The 22,996-nt window shown below is 33.5% G+C and overlaps 2 protein-coding genes and 1 pseudogene across 3 annotated transcripts in view; 1 reads left to right on the top strand and 2 right to left on the bottom strand.

The window, feature by feature from the left end:
* The window catches only part of LOC120183688, a 19,380-nt pseudogene extending 13,281 nt beyond the window's left edge, over positions 1-6,099 (bottom strand).
* Positions 1-15,620, bottom strand: part of LOC120183686 (ethylene-responsive transcription factor SHINE 2-like) — an 18,317-nt gene extending 2,697 nt beyond the window's left edge. The window contains exons 1-2 of one of the 2 annotated variants that reach the window (XM_039188346.1): positions 15,439-15,620; positions 14,813-15,339 (exon numbers count right to left, since the gene is read on the bottom strand). In XM_039188346.1, coding sequence (XP_039044277.1) covers positions 14,820-15,339; positions 15,439-15,518 — 600 coding nt within the window. In that variant the 5' untranslated portion in view covers positions 15,519-15,620 and the 3' untranslated portion in view covers positions 14,813-14,819. Of the gene's footprint in view, positions 1-14,777; positions 15,340-15,438 lie in introns of those variants that run through there. The other variant, XM_039188345.1, reaches the window with a different exon arrangement.
* A 5,206-nt stretch (positions 15,621-20,826) lies between these two features.
* On the top strand, positions 20,827-22,865 carry LOC120183740. The gene is made up of 3 exons (XM_039188378.1): positions 20,827-21,406; positions 21,609-21,781; positions 22,622-22,865. The coding sequence occupies exons 1-3, from the start codon at positions 21,344-21,346 to the stop codon at positions 22,788-22,790; spliced, it is 405 nt and encodes a 134-aa protein (XP_039044309.1). The 5' UTR covers positions 20,827-21,343; the 3' UTR covers positions 22,791-22,865.
* The last annotated feature ends 131 nt before the right edge of the window (positions 22,866-22,996 follow it).

Genomic DNA, 22,996 nt, shown 5'->3' on the forward strand with positions numbered 1-22,996 from the left:
CTTTGGAAAAATAACGAGCCCATAAATCCCTAAATCAAACAAGTCAAGCTTCTTTCTCTTATCAGGGTGATGATCAATTACTTCTTTCAAAGCAGCCCAAGAGATACACTCACTGTCTCCCTTCTTCTTAATGTTTCTGATTACCCAATCTTCACTCATTCCGATCATGAATAGTAATTTCTTCTTAAATGAAGGAGTGACTGGCAGCTTGGTATATACTCTATCCATCTGAGACCTCGAACAACGGACCAAAGCTTGATACTCCTCTATTGTTGGTGTTAGATCCACTCTACCAAATGTGAAACAGCTATAAGTCGGATTCCAGAACTGTGCCAATGCTCTAAACATATTTCGGTCAATAGGAACATCCAGAAGATAAGGAATATCGCCGTACAACTAATAAAACAATCTCCTTATCGGCTGCTTCCCATCTTCCCCATACGTCTCTTAGCTCATTCAGATCATTCTGACGTACGTTGATGTGAGTGTAACCAAATAACTCCGACACGTATCCAAGCATCACGCTATCCCCATTGGTCAGTTGGGACTGTTCCGACCACCTTAAAATATCTGCATTGTCTTCAACCTCTTTCTGAACCGTTCGTTCCATATTACTGGCCTTCTATATGGACATCGATCCCAAATCAACACCATGTAATAGATCGTGCAATGCAAAACAGAAAAGAAACAAGGCAAAGATAACAAAAGATCGGTTAGTAAACATAAAGCAATTAAGTCGGGATTTTAATTTATTCAAGAATTTTACCCACACATGCTTGCTACCCAATCATGCTTTATCAGATCCTACCCAATATGATATCTACCCCCATGCTTTGTTATTCACAAAAATAAATCCTAACCGCATGATATCTAGTTCGCATGCATTTATTCAAAAAAATGAAAATAAATGACTCAAAAAAGCTTTTCTTTGTGTACCCTCCTCACGGGATTCTTAAGGTTCGGGTTTGGCTCAACCTAAGTTCAGGCTCTACGTTCACTATGTGCAGGGTTAGGTTCTAAAGTAATAGGTTCTCGAATTGTCCTTGCCGGTGCCCCTTTAGGCTGCCGAATCCTCAATCCTGGCCCATCACAGGCTTTAGGGGATCGAGTTCAATTTCGAGAAAACACACCTCCTTATGTCCATGCGGAGGTGATTACCATCACGAGGACCATAAGGCGTGAGCTCCAGGAGCGATCCACTATCCCATGCGGAGGTGAGAACCACACGAGGGCATAGTCTCTCACTCCTACTTAAATAGGACGGAGCGGGGTTTTAGCTCATGTTATGATAATGCAGCTGTGCAGTGTGTGAGGAAAAGCAAAAAAACAAACAATAAAAACACTCAAAATCAATTCCTAAAACAAACAATTATTCTGAAATCATTAACAAACAGATTAGTACAACTATTTAATTGTCAATCAAATTAAATTAAAGAAATCAAAATACAAACGAAACTTATTTAAAAACCAAACAAGGGATCAAAAATCAAATTAAAACGAATTTGTAATTTTCAATTGCAAAGACAATTAATTAATCGACTATCGGCTTGACTTTCTAAAAAAAAAGTCCCCAGCGGAGTCGCCAAGCTGTCGAAACGATTTTTTTCTAAAAGGTGAAAAAAGTGAGATTTTGAAAACCACATTAATTCTTAATTGTCTCTTTTTATTTTAAAAACATATGCGATTTAAAAGACCTCTCGTTTCGAAAAATTTTGAATTTCCTTTACGATCGAAAAATACGGTTCGAAGAGTCGCTACCAATATTTGATTAGGGTGTGATTGGGCACCCAAAAATGCTTTGTCATTTTAAATAAAAATTAATTTTAATTAAAACAACAAATTGAGGTAAGCGTTACCAAAATTCGAGTTCGGGAGTCGGTTACGTGTGGGGAAGGATTAACACCCCCACAACGCCCTAAATCGGTACCTAGTCGATTAATTAACGTCTTTGCAATGAACTTTACAAATTCGAATTTATTTTTATTTTTGATCCAATAAAATAAAAATGTAAATTTAAAACATTCAAAAGCACTCAAAATAATTAAATTAAAATTACCAAGTCGTTTTAGAAAGATAAAGAATGTTCGATTATTTACAAATATCGAGACCAGATCTTAAAGATATAACAACCTTTTCTCGATATATTTAAATAAACGAACATTTCTTTTTCTCTCGTTCCCAAATTTTAGGTGACGAATCAAATTTTTTTGTTTCACTTTCAGGATACACTTTTTTTTTTAAAGTCATTAAAAGCAGACCTCAAATCAGTTATGATTGCCCACTTAAAACAATTTTAAATTAAAAATATATTACCCTTAATCCAATTATGAATATATCGAGTTATGCAAGTGAGGCTATCATGCAAATTATGCAAAAAGTGGATGTCATGCCAAAATTAATTAAACTGAATTAAAAATATCATACAACGTGACATACAAAAAAATTACATACATCTTTTTTAATTAAGGATTGTAAACCATGCATATTAACATACAATGTACATATGTGACCTAAATATAAAAACAAAATCATAACATGTTAAACTATAAATTTTAAAAAGTGCATATATATATATATGTTTAAAATAATGACTAAATTTGAATAAATGTAAAATTAAACATACAAATTAAAAATTAAAAAAAGGACTTAAATAAAAACACACATAAATATAAGAGATTTTAACATAAATAATCTGACAAAATTACAACTAAAATTAAAACTAGAAAAATAACGAAATCAGAACAAACACAAAAGGTTAAATTCGAAAGCAACCCAAAAGTGACTAAAGTGTAAATATGAGGCTAAAGTACAAGGAGAGCAAATTATCCTAAGATTTAGGTGGCTAAAAATTAATTAACCCAAAACTATTAATAAATAAAACCTAAACTAAGTAAAGGTCTAACCTAATTATACACAGAACCTACCCAACCTAACGCTTCCCTCTTTTCATTTCTTCTTCAACCGTCCCCCTCTCATTACTACGCAAGCTACTGACCAGAAAAGGAGGCCGATTGTCGCTCTTCTCCTTCAAACACCATTGCCGCCGAGAGTTCCCCAGGCGAAAATTGCAAAGACAGGTAAACTCACTGTTCTCTCACCATTTTCTACTTATTTCTCTTAAGAATTCGCCTCTAACTTACGAATGGTGGCTACTCAAGGAAACCTAACTCTCATTAACGTCCCAACTACACACTATGATAGCCACAATACAAGTAAAAAAAACAAAACTAAGCAATACAACGTAACTAGTTCATCTTCTCTGTATTTTCACTTACTTAGAAATAAAAACATTCATGGAAATTGCTAGCAATTAAATTAAAGATAGGAAATACCAAGAAAATTGCTCCTTGCTTAATATTGCTTTCCTGAAAAATGAGTCTGTTACACTGCTTGATCTCTTTCTCCCTATATGTTTTCTGTTGTTTTTTTTTTAGAAATGGTCCCCGATTCCTCTCTCGCTTTTTTGCTCTCTAACTCTTCCCCCCGGTTTTTCTGTCATAGTTGATGAGTGGTTATTTCCTTAAAAAACTGACCCTCCCCCTCCATTTACAGTTTATTTCCCCCACGTAAAAACTGCACATTTCAGTTTTTATTACCCACGATGAACAAAATAAAGAAATGGTCTCCACGTTTTCTTTTCTGATTTTTAACCCCCAAAACTGTTTTCATTTGCAAGTGATATAGGCCCCGGACAAATCAAACATCTACAACATGCTCACGGTTGAGCTTCCACTTCGGATCTCTTTCAAGACGTGTAGTGCTGACAAGGTTTGCTTCATATACATATTCTCCATATCCTTAATTTCTGCAAGTTCTTTCGAGACTTTGAGCAAGCTTTTGTTACTTCTGCTAGAAGTATTGGATTGACATTCTGTCTCGTTGGTTTGCTCCTCATCGGTTGCTTCAGGTGAGGCCGATGGCTCATTCATTGTGAAAAGACGTTCGAGCACCATCTCACACTCCTTCACAAGCTTGCTAAGAACATCGGTCCTGTAGAAAGGTTGTTGCAAGACCTTTTGAATGAAGGGCAAGCGAACAAGAGCACCACTTCGCTTGTCGTATTTCTTTATTATCTTCACTAGTCCTGTGTACATCATTTAGGTTCAAAAGTTTACAGATAACTTAAAAGAACACATAACCAACATAGGCATTTGAATCGAATTGTATTAACTTAATGTGGTCCGTCTAAACAAAACTTTCAAGTAAAATGTTCATAGTTTACAATTAACACATCAAGCAAAAGGACATGAATCGGGCATGATAGAGAGCTACTATGTCAAGCTAGCTAACATTTGCATAGCACGAATACGCTGATTTCTGAGAAGAATTTGTCAATTCCACAAACATTATTCTCACAATTTGTGAAAGCATTGTTAGTTCTAGCTTTCAGTCATTCATCAGCAATATCAGCTTATAAGAAAAAGGATTACTACCTGAATAGTTAAGGGCACTGTAATTCTCCAACAGAACCATCTCTCCATGAAAATCCACTATCTCTCTCCCCACTTCTGTTAAGTCCCCGTCTGATGCATTGGCCTTTTCTGCTTTGTCTTGCAGCTCCTGCAAGTTACAAAGACAAAAGTGTTGAAGAGGAAGTTTGTTATTTAACTGTTACAGTTAGTTAGTGTAGTTAAAGAAGAATTTAGTTAGTTTGTTAAAAGGAGCTTATATATAACTTTGTATCGTTTTTCATTTGACACAGATGAATGAATTCATTTCTTGAACTCTTGCTTCATATTTCTTAACAAAAAGCAATAAACATTCCGTTACGCGTTCTTTTTGTAACGAGGCATTTTCCGATGTGGGCTTGGCTGTTGCAATCTCTATTTTGTAACGGGGCTTCTTTGTTAGTGTCAGTGGACATGAAAAATATATATGCTCAAACCACGAAGAAGAGAGTTAAAAACTTTCAAAAGAACACGTGCTACATCAATGAACTCCACTGTAAGAGAAAATCCCAAAGGTACCAAAAAGGATTTGCCTGTCATCCCTTTTTCACACTAAAACATGCAGTTCAGCATTGAATTCTATAAATAAAACTCTCTGAATTCCGAATGAAGGAAAAATAACAAAAACACGGGGGAAAAGATTAACTTTTCACTTCATTAACTTCAAATTCTCAACAAAATCACCACTAAAATGACCACAAGTACTAAAACAGACGTCTTCCATCCTTTTTTCACACTAAAACATGCAATTCAGGAGAGAATTCTATAAATAAAGCTCTCTGAATTCAGAATTAAGGAAATAATAACAAAAACAAGAGGGAAGAGATTCATTTTTCACTTCGTTAACTTCAATTTTCCAACAAGCCCATCACTAAATTCACCACAAAGTACCAAAACAGATGTCTTCCATCTCTTTTTTTTCCCCATACTAAGACAGGCAGTTCAGCAGAGAATTCTACAAATAAAGCTCTTTGAATTCAGAATAAGGGAAAATATTCATTTTTTAACTTCACTAACCTCAAAATTTCAACAAACCATCACTGAGTTCACCACAAAGTTTCAACATAATCATCTATAAACATCATATCAATAAAAAACACAAAACCCTGTCGTTGGCCAACAATTTAATCCCATAAAAACTCATAAAATTTTTGAAAAATGGAAACTTTACATATAAAAGGTTGAATTTCAGAAGCTTACCCTCTTCTTTTTCAACAAAAAAGGCATTAAATTTCTCAACCTCGGCTTCCAACAGCAAAACGAAATCCATCACCTCCTTGTAAACCTCGCCCTCCTCCTCCTCGAAAGTTGAATCCGATCTGGGTCGTTTATTAGGCTGCTTGTCGCTGCCATCCTTGGGGGTAAATCAACTTCAGCTGCTTCTTCAAATCCTTGTACGGAAAAAACTTATCCCTCCAATCAGGCAAAGCTTCTTCGATCAATATGCTTAAGCTCTTGCAAAACTTCATGCTCCTCCACTCACCTGATCAAAGATCAAAAGCACACCCTTTTCTTTTTCCTTGTATATGAGTAAATTATGGTGAGCGGTGGTACCGTATAGAAAGACAAACAAAGTAAGAAATAGGTGGGGGTAGTCCTTTACTCAGAATATTCGAAAATGGGGTCGTACTATTGCTATTTGTTTCTTTATTATCGGAATTATTCTATATAAGTTGAGGTCAATTCAATTACATGATCGAGAGCCACGATTGAAGATATAACTTAATTTCTCGGTAGCCAATAAGATATTTTAATAGTTAATTATTTTTCTTATTAATTAGAAAGATAGTCTCGTAGACATTCTTAAAATTTAAGAATGAAAGCATGCATACCATGAATGGAATGGTGCTCACTTCCAATGCTGCTTCAGTTGTAAGGGATGTCCTAAAACTGGGAAGATTGTGTCAATGCCTGCTCAACTAGAACAAAAACGATACTCGGGTCTTACGGGAAAAGAGGAGTACCAATCATACAAATCGAGCTAAATTTCGGGAAGACTATATCAGCGCGTCGAAGATGCTTACGATGAAGATAACTATGAATCTGCCGAGTTCAACTTGATGTTACTGACGTCAATCATGAAAATGCAGATATTGAGGTTATAGGATCTGCTAACTACATTGATGATGCATGGTGTAAAGTGTGCTCCTGTGATGTGCAACTTGTTGGACTACATGAATCAATACAAAGTTATGAGGGCAGTAGAGGTTGTAACTGGTGGGCACATTTGGTCCATGCCTAAATACACCAGCTCGAAGTTGGTGATCTGAAGAAGAAGCTCATTCTTATGGTTCCCTGAGGAAAGAAACGGGCAAAATTTCGAGAATACAGACTCGAAACTTGAGCAGCTTAATGAAGATGAGAAGAATTTATTGTATGAAAGAAAAGCATCAGCATGGTACCACCAGGTCCTTTCCACTCAGAGTTGCAGAAACCTGATGGTGCGGACAGAGTAGTATTGTTGAGCTTTGAATGGACTAGAGTAAAAGTAAGGCGCCGGTGAATGTGAAATGTCGACTTTGTTAAGCCTATCTGATCGAATATGATTGGTATTCAACTGTTTTTCCAGTAAATTTTGCTGGATCAGACTTCTAGGTTGCAAGGCCAGTCTGTCATTGTTGAAAGATTATCTTTAATGTTGATTTCTAAGCATATATGGTCCAATGCAAGGCTGGTAAATTTATTGTCTTATATCAGAAGAAATCTTTTGTTAAATGGTCCTTGCAGGCTATTCACCATGTTCTTCCCCATGCTAATATGGACAATCTGGTGGTGACCTAGATTCAAACTTACCATATATTTAGCCCAAAAGTATAGAAACGGTAAAGCATTTAATGTTTTGAGCCCATTGAAGTTGAAGCTTAGCCTTTACATTATGAAAACTGAGCTATGAACCATAAATATAGCCTACTCACTCCTTACCTGTTGTGGCCTTGGTTCCCTTGAAATAGAGGAAGTCCTATGAACATGAACTTTCCCTATTCAAGTCACTTTAACTACTATCATCACTAATATTGATCGATCTCTTCATTCTTCATAAAGTATTCGAGCCGATATTTAAATCTGATTCGAATATAGATAGTGATTAATTATAATGAAACGGACATGAATTTTTCTGTTAATGTCATCAAAAAACCTCAGGGAAAAAAGATCATATAAATATTAAAAAGCACGAGGACAATAAATGCTTTAAAAATGAGGGACTGAAACCATAATTTGTGCTAATTGAAGATATATACTATATGCTTGACAATTTCCTGGTAAACTTTACCCGAACCTGATTACCATAACTAATTTACTCGACATAATACTTGATATTAACTCGAACACGATAATCAAATTTAATCTGATATCCGACCCGAACCAAACCTGATCCAATATTTAATGAAACCGAAATCAACCCAAACCGAAATTAACATGAACTAAAAGCAAACCGAAACGAAATTAACTCAAACTGAAAGGAATCCGAACTGAATTTTAATCCGATCCAAAAGCAATTCAAACCGAATTTAACCTGACCCGAAGAGATTGAAATTGATAAAAGTTATTAAAAGGTAAAATTTATTTTCAATAATAAATTAATTTAAATAAAATTAATAATTTATTAAAAATATTATATTTATAATAAAATAATAGAAAGTTTAAGAGGAATATAAAAGTAAGAATCTAATAGTGAGATTAAAAAGAGTAATAAATAAAGTTTATTTATCTTGTTTGTTATAAAAATATTAGATTTATAATAAAAATAATAGAAAACAACTAAAACAAAGGAAATAATAATAGATTTATAATAAAAATAATATAATGTTTAGTTATGTTATGACTAAAATTTAATAAATAAAGTTATGTATTATTTTTTAAAATAAAAATATTAAATTTATAATTGGAAATAAAAGTTTTAATAAAAAATTTATTTTTTATCAAATAGTTCTCATTATAAACTTTTCATACGAGATAATATAAAATTTTGATAACAAATTCTAACACGTATTATAGGATCGTACTTGTGTCAAATTATCAATTTATCATCTCTAAATGATGGTTTAATTCAAAATATTTAACGATTGATGATTGAAATTAAACCTAAATGATGAAATTAACAAATAAGAAGAAATATTTTTACAAGTATATATCAATTTTCTATATATACTTGATTTTGATTAGACTCATAACTAATTCAATCCGAATTGACCTGATCTAAAAGTTGACCTAAATCGAAAATCAATCGATCTCATATTGATCAGACCTGAAATCTAACCGGTTCGGTATTAAACATACCAAAAAATCAATCGATTTGGTATTGATCCGACCCGATGTTGACCCGATCCAAAAATCAACCAAGTCTGATATTAATAAGAATCGAAAAACAATCAATCAAATAATCAACCGACCCGATTTAATTCACAGTACACCTAAACTAGATCCAAACAAATCCGATCTGATCCGAACAAAATTAAACTAAATTTAATCTAAACTCAAAATTACTCGACCCGAATTAACCAGACCCAAACTTAATGTGAATGACCCATTTGTCACCTCTAATTTCGACGTCCAAGTCTAAAAACTTTTTAACAACCACTAGTAGTAAATGAAGTGGTAGGCCTTTAGCTTCCATGAGAAGAGCTAAAGGTCTCCCGATAGGCCATGTTTGTTTGTGATAGTTTCAACAGGTCAACAACACAAAAGTAAGCTATTTTACCCACCCCCTATGCTTTTGGAGTTTTGCCCTTGGTTATCAGCTATTTGTCCACTTGTCCCATCTTGTCATTAATAATAGTGTTGTGAGTTGTTAAACTTTGCGATACGAATTTTATTCGACTCATTTAATAAAGAAATATATTTAAAAAAACAAAAAATTATAGTAAATGAGAAAACTTTCTTTATAAAATTTTGTTCGATTAGGATTATTGTATTCATATATATATATATATATGAAAAACCCTCATTTATTATTTTATTAGAAAAACAATCTACAAACAACATTAATTGAAAAAATATCTTTCAAACAACCTATGTAAAATGACCTCACGTTTTGTGAAAAACGAAATAATATTATACGTTTTACGAAAAATAAGTTTCATATATTTTTTGTATGTTTTATCTAAAAATTAAACGAAATTATATGAAAAATTGATGAATCTCGTGTTTTACAGAATGCATGATCTGACCTTACTTTTTACCTAAGGCAAGATTATCTTATGTGTGCAATTTGATTATATTTTTTCAATTAATGATGTTTGAGGTAGTTTTTCTAATAAAATAATAAATAGAGGTTTTTTTTATTTAATAACGCCTATAGATATCCTCTTATAATTTATTTTCAGTTAGTGAAAATTCTCTTTTGTAAATCAATTCATAGATATAAATACAAGAAGTTATTGAGGCCCCGGTTGGTAGGAAAGTAATGGGTAATGGGAAAGGATCCACGTCTAGCTTTGAGTAGAGGTGACAAACGAGTCATTCGAATCGGGTTTAGGTCGGATCATTTTGGATCTAATAATTTCGAGATTAGATTAAATTCAATTTAGTTTTATTCGGATCGGATCGGATCTTGTTCGGATGTACGGTGAATCAGATCGAGTCGAGTCAATTTTTGGGTTGGGTGATTATTGGATCGTTGTTTTTCTATTCGGATCAATATTAAATCGATTGCTTTTTGGATCGGGTCAATATCGGGTTGGTCAATACCATATTGGTTGATTTTTGGGTCGGGTTAATACCGGGTCAGATAGATTTTAGGTCGGGTCAATATTAGATCGGTTGATTTTCAGTTTATGTCAACCTTTAGATCAGGTCAATTCGAGTTGAATTGATTATGAGTTTAATCAAAATCAAGTATATATAGAATAATTGATATGTACTTGTAAAATTTTGTTTTCTTATTTGTTAATTTTATCATTTAAGTTTGATTTCAATTCTCAATCGTTCAATATTTTGAATTAAACCATCATTTAGAGATGATAAATCGATAATTTGACACAAATCCGATCCTATAATATGTTTTAGAATTTGTTATCGAAATTTTATATTGATCTATATGAAAAATTTATAATGAGAACTATTTTATTAAGAAATACATTTTTATTAAAAAATTTATTTCCAATTATACATTTAATATTTTTATTAAATTTTAAAAAATAATATAAAACTTTATTTGTTAAGTTTTAATAGTAACCTAAGTAAATTTTATATTATTTTTATTATAAATCTAATATTATTTCTTTTGTTTTAGTTGTTTTCTATTATTTTTATTATAAATCTAATAATTGTATAACAATTAAGATAATTAAACTTTATTTATTTCAATCGTTTAGCAACTTTTATCAATTTCAATATGTTCGGGTTGCTTTCGAGTCGGGTTAAATTTGGCTCGGACTGTTTTCTAATCGGGTTAAAATTCAGTTCGGGTTACTTTCAGTTCGGGTTAATTTCGATTCAGGTTGATTTTGGTTTCTTTAAATTTTTGGATCGGATATGGTTCGGATTAAGTATCAAATTAAATTTGATTATCATGTCGGGTTAATATCAGATATTAGGTTAAGTAAACCAGTTTAAGTAATCAAGTTCGGGTCAATTTTGCTCGGTCTAGCTTTGAGGTCATCTCGTAGATTGATTTCTCTATAAATGTTTAGTAATCTTTTTTAAATTAGGTATCCGACTTTTTTCAGATCGATATTTAAGTTTCAAAAGGAATTTGAAATTTACGTAACACTTCAACAACTTATTAAATATTTTTTGTTCTTCCGATTTTAAAGTTTTACTTTGACTAATTCAAACCGACTCATCTCGCACATTTAATTTTGGTGGGTGAGACTCCCAATAGAGATTTTCTGTATACACAAAGGCGCAAACTCGATATCTTACTTAAGTGAATTAAATTATTAATAAAGAGTATATAAAATTAAATTAAATACGATATTAAATCGGAAATCTAACCTTAATTTATGAGAATGAATGCAATAGCACATGCCGGCAAAGGCCATGGGTCCGTTACCATTACTATAATAGAACACGCCAATAGATCGATCCACAGTGGACATATCAATTGAGAAACCATCAATCGTCATCACTTTTGTTTTTGTGTGAACAGAATCGATCGTCGTCACTTGCAACGAAGGAAACAAAGGCATCGACATCACATGCTTAAAAGCGATGCACCCAATTTAACTAATAGGTTGGAACCCTAACATCACAAGATACCTCATCCTCGTACGGGCAGCATTTACTCATATCCAACTGCTCTGAGATTGAGAGCTGCCCCTCTCTTCCTTCTTATATACCGACAACACATCGTTTTAATTTTCAAATAATTTATTCATTAATCTCAATAAAAATTAAGTATAGATAGAGTAATGGTCGATCCATAAGGAATATGAAATTGCCATGAATTGATCCTTGCTTATGGACTAGGCGTGAACTACAAATTGAAATTAAAGAAAATAAAATTGAAAGGAAGTACAGTTGAATTAAAATTCTAATTTTAAAAATCAGCCTACAGCTTTCGCTTTGCCTCAAATTTCGTCGATTATCGAAATAGATTTTTTCACTTCGGATTCATGCCGATTACAGTTTATAGGGCACAACCCCTATAACTTGTTTTCTCTTAATTGAACCGACAATCCAAAACAATATTTGATTGTAAGTCCTTATGTGGACTAATCACTACAATCGTTATTAGCATTGCTCGATTTTAAAGCCTTGGAAAAACCCGACTCGGTTAGTGTCTCGCTGAGAATCAAATTTGATCTCAGTTCCCAAGTGTGTTCCCAGAAAGTCAAATATGATATAAGCTTATCCTTCCTCCCAAAGGGTATTTCGTTCTTTTCTATTATCATGATCGGAATTGAGTCATCGTTTTAGCCTTTGGCTTTGAAAAACTTAAAAGTAAAAACTAAAGAGAAAAGTAAAAACTTTATAAAAGAAAGAAAATAAGAACAAAGAAAAACAAGACAATTCGAGATGATTTTAAGGCTTACTCCAATGGGTATTTATAATCTCCTCAAAACCTAAAAATTCTAAGAGATAAATCCTAATAAATACAAAGATAATTCCTAAAAATTACAAAAGATAATTCCGTTTGAAATAAATCCCAAAAATAAAAATAAATCTTAAATTCACGTCTGGATTTACGGCTGAGAGTTCTGTCTTCACGAAAATGTTGATTGGACCTTCTAGAAGATGTTAACTCGTCACCACGTCAATGAAATCATGCCCATTAGTCCAACCATGATTCCAAAAAAATAAAAATTTACATAAATCACCCTTTTTAGCATAGTTTCTAGAATTTAATGTCATATACAGAAAATGCCCAACTTAGCCACATAAACCGACAAATAAAGGAGTAATTAACAATGAAATAATAACTAAATTAAGCACTCATCATATCCTCGTACAAAAACAATACCACTCTAAGATTTACTTATTAGCAATGACAATTAAAAATGATTAAAAGAACTCGTCAAGTGATTTCAATAGTTGGAAGGAGTGTTGTTTCTCCATAAGTCATGAGTTCAAGCAGCAGTGTTCGTAGGTGTGTGTACATTCTGAATTATTAAGAAAACTTTTGAACAAATATTATCTTATAATCACTCTATTACTATTGAAAAATCCTGATTAAAAATGACTGAATCTTTTTGTTATTAAAAAAATAAGGAAAAAATTAAAGTGATAACACAGAAAATACATCATATACATTATATGTCCTATACTCGGGTTAACATAAGCATAGACTGATCAACGATAACAACGTATACATGTGAACCTTTGTTTTAATAACTCGATGATATTAAGCTTAAAATCATACTATAAACATTTGAAAAAGGATATATTCAACCAAAATATGTATTTATTTATTTATTTATTTATACATGCATTGTATTTTATTTTTATTTTTAATTTTCTAAATGCATGAGGTCTTTCACGAAAGTTGCTCTCAATCTGGTGTTGGAGACAGCCTACTATCCTACCTCTCCCTTACTCCATTATATATGGGAATAGGGTTTTGTTGTTGTTGTTGTATTTGATTCACAGATAATACATAGAATTATGTATAACCTCCTGAAAACCCATGTCCAGAGCCAACTGCACCGCATGCATTGTCGACATCGCTTCCGCCAAGAATACTAAGTCCCACCCACCTTCTGCATGCTCCCATTAAGCTGCCATTTGAGACTCGGATAACCACCCCAGACCAAGACTGACTCTGTGTATGTACGAATCTGGCATCAAAATTTATTTTCATCGATGGAGCGGCCGGAGGCTGCCACTGGTGAATAAGAGAGACAGACGGATCATTTAGCCGATTCCTCGCCAAGGAGAAATCTCGATTTTTGGAATTAATAAGGAGATACAAATATTATAATTACAATGAATATTCTTTATTATGAATCTTTAATTTTAATCAAAAGTTAACGGCATAAATATAATATTACACGAAATTACGTATATGTCACATCATGGATTTTTCGGAAAAAGGATCAAAACATAATTTGAAACACAAAATTCGATAAATATTTTTTTGGTGTCTTTCACAATCTTTTGGATTCGTTCTCTGGTGTTGGGAGACAGTATTTGGGTTGCCATGTCTGTATATAGGATAGGGAAATTCGAGGGACTTTATAAAATGACTCTTAAAACATCATTCTCGTGTTCTATAACAGAAACAGAAACACAATCACGAAAAGAAATCTCAATTAATCAGTCGTGTAGTAGCTTTCAAAAACATCCCATCCAATAATTTAGTTTTATGCTATAAGATATTGTCTTATAATAAGAAATTTCCGTATTCAGATATTATATTAACGTAATTAATTCGTACAATCATTTAAATATTGATTTTGATTCTTTTAAATTAAGATGTGAATATTGATTTCTCTAGCGTTAATGACGCAAAGAAAATAAAGAGAGAAAAAAGTTCGGATTGGACTTGAGGGACCATGTTGTTAAATATACATGACAGCCATGTATTAGCAAAAAATATGTGGGGGACATAGAGTGAGCTTGACTTCACGTATAATTTACTTAAAATTGGGTGAGACTGTATATATTTGATGTATTATCGATATATTAAATCTCAGGTTTCAACATAGTAGAGGGACTAAAACAAGAACTAGACCATATAATATAGGATGGACTAAGTTTGTATGGTTAAACAGATGTATAGGTGCTGATCTACATTTACTTTTCATATAGTAAAATTTCACAATTGCCGAGTAAAAATACTGCATACAGCACCAGTTTTTTACATGTGGAGATGGAAGATATGAATGGGGTTTTTTTTTACCATAAAAGGGTGAAAATGCAAAAGACTGGATTAATTTTTTCCCATAATTTACAAGCTATTCCAAGGATATATGACTTTGGCTAAAACACTTAATAAACTCCACTAGGAGAATTCCAGTTGAGTAATTCTTCTATCATCTGCAATGCAATCCTATCTTCCTCTCCCATTAGGCTTCCACCTTCGATCTCTTCGGCCATGTTCGAAGATGACGACAGTGCCGTCCCATCTTCCGACACCGGCGTATTAACCTCCTTCTTCTTATTATTACCCCCAAGTTCGACCCTCGTGACCCAATTCGAACTCGATCGAGTCCCGGCACGTTTCTGCCACACCCCGATATGAGCATTATCGGTATCAAGCCTAAGGCAAGTAAGAGAAGGAGATTGATCTTTGCAGCACTTTCTGAGCTTAGCATTCAAAAGCTCAGATAGTGCCTTGGGAGGCAATGGAGACTCGTCATCATCACCAACATTTGTGTCACCACCATCGAGTTGTGGTTTGGGAAAATTGGTCTTTGCATTTTGCCCATTCATCAAGATCGCAGCTTGATCGTATGCTCTCGCAGCCGCCTCGGCCGTCTCGAATGTCCCCAGCCACACCCTCCTCTTCCTGCAAACATCTAAACACTGTAAAAAAAACACACAGACAGGCATAACACATACATATACGCATGTTGTGTGATAAATGTTGTTGATTAATAAATATTACAGTAAAGGGTGGCGAATTTCAGAAACCCAAGAGCCCCACTGACGCTGCCGGACACCTCTGAACTTCTTTGATTGTACCATGTTATTTGATGTGTGGGGGGAATACTTGTTAAAGAGAAGTGTGCAGAGATATCATAAATATGGAAGTGGCGAGGTTTGAAATGTGGTGTTTTGCCGTGCAAGGAGAAAGACAAATTATATATGAGCTGTCTCCCCGAGTAATAACTACTTTGCAATTATGATTTTCACCTACTTACACCATGAACGAACTAGGTTCGTGGCCACAAAGAAAGATCAAGAAAATTAATGTAATATTTTTGAAAATCCCCTTTCACTATGCTACTATGTACAATAATGTTCCCTAGCTAGCTCATCCAATTTATTGGACTTTTAAAATGGGTTAATTGTACCAAATCAGCTCTGGGATTTTATGATTATATTTAAAATTAAATGTGGTGAAAACTCTTGGGGGTGTGAAAGGCATAATTTTTTCCTTGGAAAAATACTCGTTATTTAGGTGGGAATTTGCAACTTTTGAGTTGGCATTTTGAGCAGGAATCTAATACGGGGTAGTTGGCTATTGAGTCGACTTTGTGATTCCGCCCAGAAAAAAAGCTACACATCTCTTCAATGGCAAAGCTTGAAACAACACTAGCCTTGCTGCTGTTGTGTGGTGTATCTTCCAGTTTCATTGGCTGCATTTTACATTTACAGCCGGCAGCAGTAAAGCCAAAGCTTGTTGCATTGAATGATAAAATAGGAGGGAATTCGACTAACTTAAGCATGATCGGTGTATAGTTTAAAAAATTAGTATTCCTAATAATATAATTATCATTTCATCAACAATTATATTTCTTTCGCTATAAATATATTTGACATAAGGAAAATTTGTCACTCTTCAATTGGTAAGACTATAATCATGTAATTAGAATGGTTAATTATTACCAGTTAGATTGTTCTCAATAGAAATCGAAATATATACACATATTTTACCTTTTTGATTTCTTTTAATTACTTATGAAAAGTGTTTGATTAATGTATTATTAATATATAAGGAGATATGAGATTGAACATGTTTATACATTTAATATTTTTTTTATTTATGAATGAAAATTAACTTAAATGATGCATGCATTCTATCATATATTTTTTAAAGTGTGATATTCTATCGTTTCAATCAACAACTAAATTATGAAAATTTTTACTAATAATATAATATCGACAATTGGAAAACTTGATTATTTTAAAAAATAAAAGTTAATTTAAAATATAAACAATAGTTGAAAAAGATTTGATAATTCAGTTAAACCCACCATGGCCAATGGGTGAACACATGAGGGTCTGTGTATGTGTTTTTTTTTTTTTTATTAATCAAGGGTAAATATGAAGTAATATATGTTTAAAGGTAATTTTTAATCAGTTGACGTTGAACGTTCACATCCTAACATTTTTGATGCTCGAACTTGAAATATTAAAAATATCAATAATTTTTTTACTATCGATGTCGTTTGGTTCGTACATATAAAAGTGAGTTTTTTTTAATAGGTGCCGCTTGTCAGGTACAGCAAATTAATGGCGAAAATAATGTGGTAGTTGATCATCAACCAAAACCTTTGCAATAACTTCCTCACAAGACTCGGTCTTTTGTATCATGGATTATTCCAATATCTATGTTTCCATTAACTAATTGCCATTTCAATCACTTTTTCTATTTTTCAACTGCAGGTAAAATATAGTAAACTTATATTATTTTTGGTAAAAAGGCACTCGAGGTCCCTTAACTTAAAAAAAATAATTTGGCCCTCATACTTTTTTTTGGATCAATATGACCCACTAACTCGAAAAAAATAACATAATATGACCCTTTGACCAATATTTTTCGTCATTGATCAACGACTTCATTAATTCTTACTGGGTAAATTACATTATTTATCACTCAACTATTTTCTTCTCTTATATTTTGGTCACTAAACTCTAAAAGATTTTAACTTTGGAAATACTAGAGACTTCAAGGACTAGAACTATAGTTAACCCATTTTATCTTAAACACAAAACCCACCACCTGCATCTCCTCTTACCTCACCACGGCAAAACCGCCTTCACCGATGCCACTACCGTCGGCCATGGTTTAAAAAGTTAATCATTAACTAACAAAAGAGAAGAAGAAGAAGAAGAAGAAAAACACACACACAAACTTGTTGTTTCTGCCATGGTTAATAAAGTTAAGTGGCTTTTGGAGTTAATCGTTTTTCGTCGAGTGGTGGAGCAATGGTTGAGTGAGCTCGGTGTTCTGCTGGGTGTTGCTCCGCCGTAGATTCAAGGGCTCCCTTTTCGTTTACTACCAACTGGATAAAAGACAAAGGAGGCTTGTTGACTTTGCTCATAAACAACCGCTTTAAAATCGCTTCAAAATCACTACATTCAATTTGTTGCCAATCCTCCTTACCATGTAAAGCTTGACGAGAAACTTGAGGTAGATATCATCGGACTTGGGAGCAGTTCTCTTTGTCTTCTTGCTCTTGCCGCCGGCGACCAAGTCGATACCCATTATAGGTGAAGTTGGTGCTTTTGGGAGGGGGAAGGCACTGCTAGCTTTAGTTTTTCTCAATCACAGAGAAGGAAGGTGGGTTTTGTGTTTAAACTAAAATGGGTTAACTTCATCCTTAGTCCCTGAAGTCTATAGAAGTTCTGACATTAAAAACTTTTAGAGTTTAGTGACCAAAATAAAATAAAATAAAATAGTTGAGTGATAAATGATGTAATTTACTCAACAGAAATTAACGGAACCATTGGTAAAAGCGTCATATTGGATTCTTTTTTACTAGTTCGAGAGCCACATTGATCTAAAAAAGGATGAGGGTCAAATTGTTTTTTTTTAAGTTCAGGGACATCGGGTGCTTTTTTACCTTTATTTTTTAAATAAATTAAATTTCACAAACGAGATTGGTTCAAGTGATAAGTAGCTTGATATCGCTTGAACAAGATTTTAGGAGAGTCATTGTGTATGTAAAAAATTTTAACTGAGAAATTCACTTAAAAAAGTTAAATATACGACTCGAGTTGATTTAGATTAATCATGAAGCCTTCGAATTAGAGGGTGACCATAAAAAAAACAAAATTAAATATCTTATGCCCAATAGTAGAATCAGACCTTTTGAAAAGTTTACCCGCAGGCTTTTCCCCTTGGATCCAAACATGGCAACAGAGGCTTGGAAATAAAAGGTCCGATAAGTGGGCTCAACTTTGAACCCTGAAATTGGTGTTCTTTCTTCATGGCAACAGAGGCTTCGGCCATGGCTATTTTTCTTCTTGCCAAGTCCTTGTTTCTGCTGGTGTCATCTTCTCTGAACTGTCGACTGTAAGTCCGGAACCTCTCAATCCATTGTAATAGAAGTTCAAATTATCAACTTTTATGCGTAGTAAGATTATTATCTCCTCCAAAGATGTAATTTCCCAACTTTCTTATAACTATTTTGGTAAGGCTGCTAAGCTTTTCTCATAAAGAAAGTATAAAGTGGGTCGTCAATCAAATGAAAGCCTTTCCATAAGGAAATGTCAATTCCAGTTACTGTAAACCAGTGAGTTATTGCTGTCGATAGGACTCTTCCTAATTAAATAAAATGATGCATTATGACAACACTATCCGACACTTTCTAACTTATTTCTGACAGCCGAGGGGGGTTTGGTCTTTTGCGTGGATGAATCAATGATTTCACTCAATATCATTTCTTTTCACTTGTACTATTCTTTCTTGGCCTTGCAGATTGCACTCATGCTTGATTTTCACTCATCTCGTTTCGTAAATGTTGTTTTCGTCTCGAACCATCAATCAGTAGGTACTCATAAATTAGCGTCTCGAACTGGACAATATCTTACAGATCAAAACAGTTTTGTATCAAGAGTTGCTGTCAACAATACAGTACAACACTATTGTTACATCAGTACTGAAGCAAGATTTAACTTATTGAGTTTCCTGTGTGACTTTCACTTTCCTATTGCCAAAAATTTTCTCTCGGACCATTTTTGGTTAAAATCATTTAAGACAAATGTTTTGTCTTTTATGCTGCCTGCAATAAACCATCAAATCTTTATATCCATCCACTTGAATCAAATCTTTGCCTTCCATGATAATTGGTTTCCCTGTTGCCCTTCCTATAGCCAACACATATTATAATATTCCCAGCTAAAAGTTTCAGGAAAAAAACCAGGTCAAAGCTTGATGGCAGCTCCATCATGTTACCATAAAAATAAGCTTACTATTGCTGCAATCCTCGTATCTTCCATGCTGTTCTTTCCTTCCAAACCAGGTGAAAATTTAGGCATAAATGGTCATGCCATTTGTTCCACTCCTTTAATGCTTATCTGTAAATGTTATTTTTTTGGCAGTTGTGTTGGGGTTTTTCGAGCTATGAAACAGGTAACTTCAATGAGAAAGAGAAGCTGCAGGTGGGTTCAAGGCCCCCAAGGTGTGTGAACAAGTGCTCGAGTTGCAGGCCGTGCATGGCGACTCTGGTTATTCTGCCCAATGATAAAAGGAGACACAAAGCTTCTGGCCATGATGAACGTGATGATGATATCTATTATCACCTTTCCTGGAAATGCAAATGCGGGAGTAAGCTATATCGTCCATGACATTCGAGCTTCTTTTAGCTACTTATTGGAGACTCGTATGGCGTATCAACTGAAGATTGGGCACAAATCATTTAGCAGCTTTAAGAGGATGAATTCCGAAAAGCTCAGGTTGTGTGTGTGTGCGTTTTGACAATTTCTAGCTATGTTTTATATTCATCTAATGGATATTTAACATTTATGTTATGTTTGGATGGAGGGAAAACGAGAGGAAAGTAAAGAAGTTGAGTTTCTTTTGTATCTTTATTTATTTTCAAACGAACCATTTAATGTTTAATATAGTCATTAACCATACCGTTAAATTCTATGAAACTAAATAAAAAACTGGTTTATTTTTTGATAAATCAATATCTATATTCTTAAATTTATGATAAAGTATTTTTGAATATATAAATATTTTTTGAATAGAAAAGGCCTATACATATAAATATTTTTTTGAATATATAAATAAAAATGTATCATATTAAAAGAATTATCATAGCGTAAACTTTTAAGATTGGATAAAACAAAACTTGAATCACGTTAAATTTGGACCTTAGAAAAAAAGTTTGATAGGGCCAAACCTTCGAGAGAAATAGGGTATATACATATATGACAGGATACGTCAAGTGCCGAAGAAATCGCCGATCATTTCGTTTCGACGAGCGATACAATAGGGCAGAAGACATGCCCTTGTTTCTCTACCATGAAGATGAATATATAATGAAACACAAGAAACAAATCCTACGTTGTTTTCTTGTCTGTTTCATCACCTTGAAGTTTTTTTTTCCCTTTCTTTTCATGCATTCCTTTTGTTTCATTCTCTGAAAACCCTAAGGGTTCCAGAGAACACAGAGAAAAAACAAGCTCAATCTTTCATCAAACAAGAGGAAAACAAAAACATATTTTCATATAATAAAATAAAATTAAAATAAGGCAGCAAAAATGCTTCTACGAAGCTCATCGACACCCATCCTGTGCGTTCCTCATGGCTCGGCGGTGGCCGAGTCGGGTCACCGGTCGAAGCCGATTACCGTGACGGCTTCGTCACACAATATGATGCAAAGAACACCCTCGGATGGTAACATGAGGCAAACTTCTATCCCCAAGAAGCATAGTCCACTTAGTAGTACTCGTTCTCTAGGGGCTCATGATTCGTTTAAGGAAGAAGGGACTGATAGTATCAGCTCACCGACGTTGTCGCTGGCCGGCGGCGATGTCGGTAGCAAAGGTGGTGCAGCTCAGGGGTTTGGAGATTACGGTGAAGGGAAACAGTGGTTGATGATTATTACCAAAATATGATCGAAACTTACCCCGGAGAGACCATTCTTCTTGCAAACTATGCTAAATTCTTGAAAGAGGTGAGAATCACAAAAGTCGAATTATGAGCTTTGATCTCTATTACGTTTAAATTTAAAATCTAACATATATATATACTGTTATTAATCTTATATAGTTCACATAATTACCACCATTAAAATCTACATCAACATTTTAATTAAAATAATTGTTGGTGTTAACTATATATATATATATGTTTGATTTCATTTCTGAATTCAATAGGTTCGAGGTGATCTATTGAAAGCCGAAGAATATTGTAAGAGAGCAGTTTTGGTGAAACCAGATGATGGGGAAGTTTTATCAATGTATGGAGATTTGATATGGACTAACCATAGAGATGAAACTAGGGCTCAATCTTACTTTGATCGAGCTCTCAAAGCTTCTCCTAACGATTGGTATAATTTTTTTCTGAATCTTTTGTTTTCAATTTGTTAACCGATCAAACAACCATCCAGTTTTTATTGTTTTTATATGGGTGGATAAAAATAGTTTGAATTCAATTTAACTACTTTTTCTATCAAATCAGATAGATAAACTCAAATTTTAAAATACTTTAATCCAACCATCAAATATTCAAGTGAACAAAATTCAATTTAAGCTAGAGATGACAATAGTACATGATGAGTTAATTTTTTAAGGTAAAAGGGTAACTTTTAGACATAATTTATCACTTTTGTTCTTATCGTATTTTCGCATTAATTTAACCAGCAGGGTTGCTCGATTACATCATTCTATACTAACTTAAAACCTAAATTATAAACCCCCATTACCTCTAAACTCTAAACCTTAAATACTAAGCTATGACTTATAATTTAGGGTTTTAAGTTAGGAGACTAATATAAAATGATGCAATGAAACAATTTTAATGACTAAATTTATGCAAAAAATACGATAAAATCTAAAGTGATAAATTAGATCTATTATAGGGGCAAATATGACCCTTAAACCAATTTTTAACCACCCGATCCAACGTAGTGGAAGAATAATCTGATCTTAACCTAATCTCAATGTTTTAACAAAGAACTCATCTCGTCCTGAGCCAGAATCCGCCCAAGTCAAAAAAAAAATCATCTTTAATTCAAATAGATTTAATAATTTTTTTCTTGTCCGACCGATTCTATGGAATGAATTTGATTAAGCCGGTTTTCAAATATTTTAACTGAAACGACCAGCTGCTCTCCCGTAAATATTTTGCATGGATGGAGCCGGTGGAATAATAATATTGTGAATTGCAGCCATGTCATTGCATCTTATGCTTGGTATCTATGGAACGCTGAAGAAGAAGAAGAGGAAGTGAAAGGGGAAGAGCATCAAATCAATGGTGCTAATTCTTGCACACCGCAGCAACCTCACGGCCGATTCCCCCATAGCCCCCCTTGTAATTTCACCACGGCTGCCTGTTGATTTCACATTTTCTTCGAAATATCGGTTTCTCCCATCATGGAGAAAAATCTGTTAATACAAGTATAATATATATATATATATATATATATATATGTGCAATTTACTATTCGTTCAAAGGGAATTTTTTAAATGAAATTTCTTTGAATTGAATTTTGTACCGTATTATATAATATTATTATAATAAAATATACAACACCCGGGGTGAT

This window comes from Hibiscus syriacus, unplaced genomic scaffold (genome assembly GCF_006381635.1).
Source record: "Hibiscus syriacus cultivar Baekdansim isolate YM2019G1 unplaced genomic scaffold, ASM638163v2 tig00112801_pilon, whole genome shotgun sequence".
NCBI lineage: Eukaryota > Viridiplantae > Streptophyta > Magnoliopsida > Malvales > Malvaceae > Hibiscus > Hibiscus syriacus.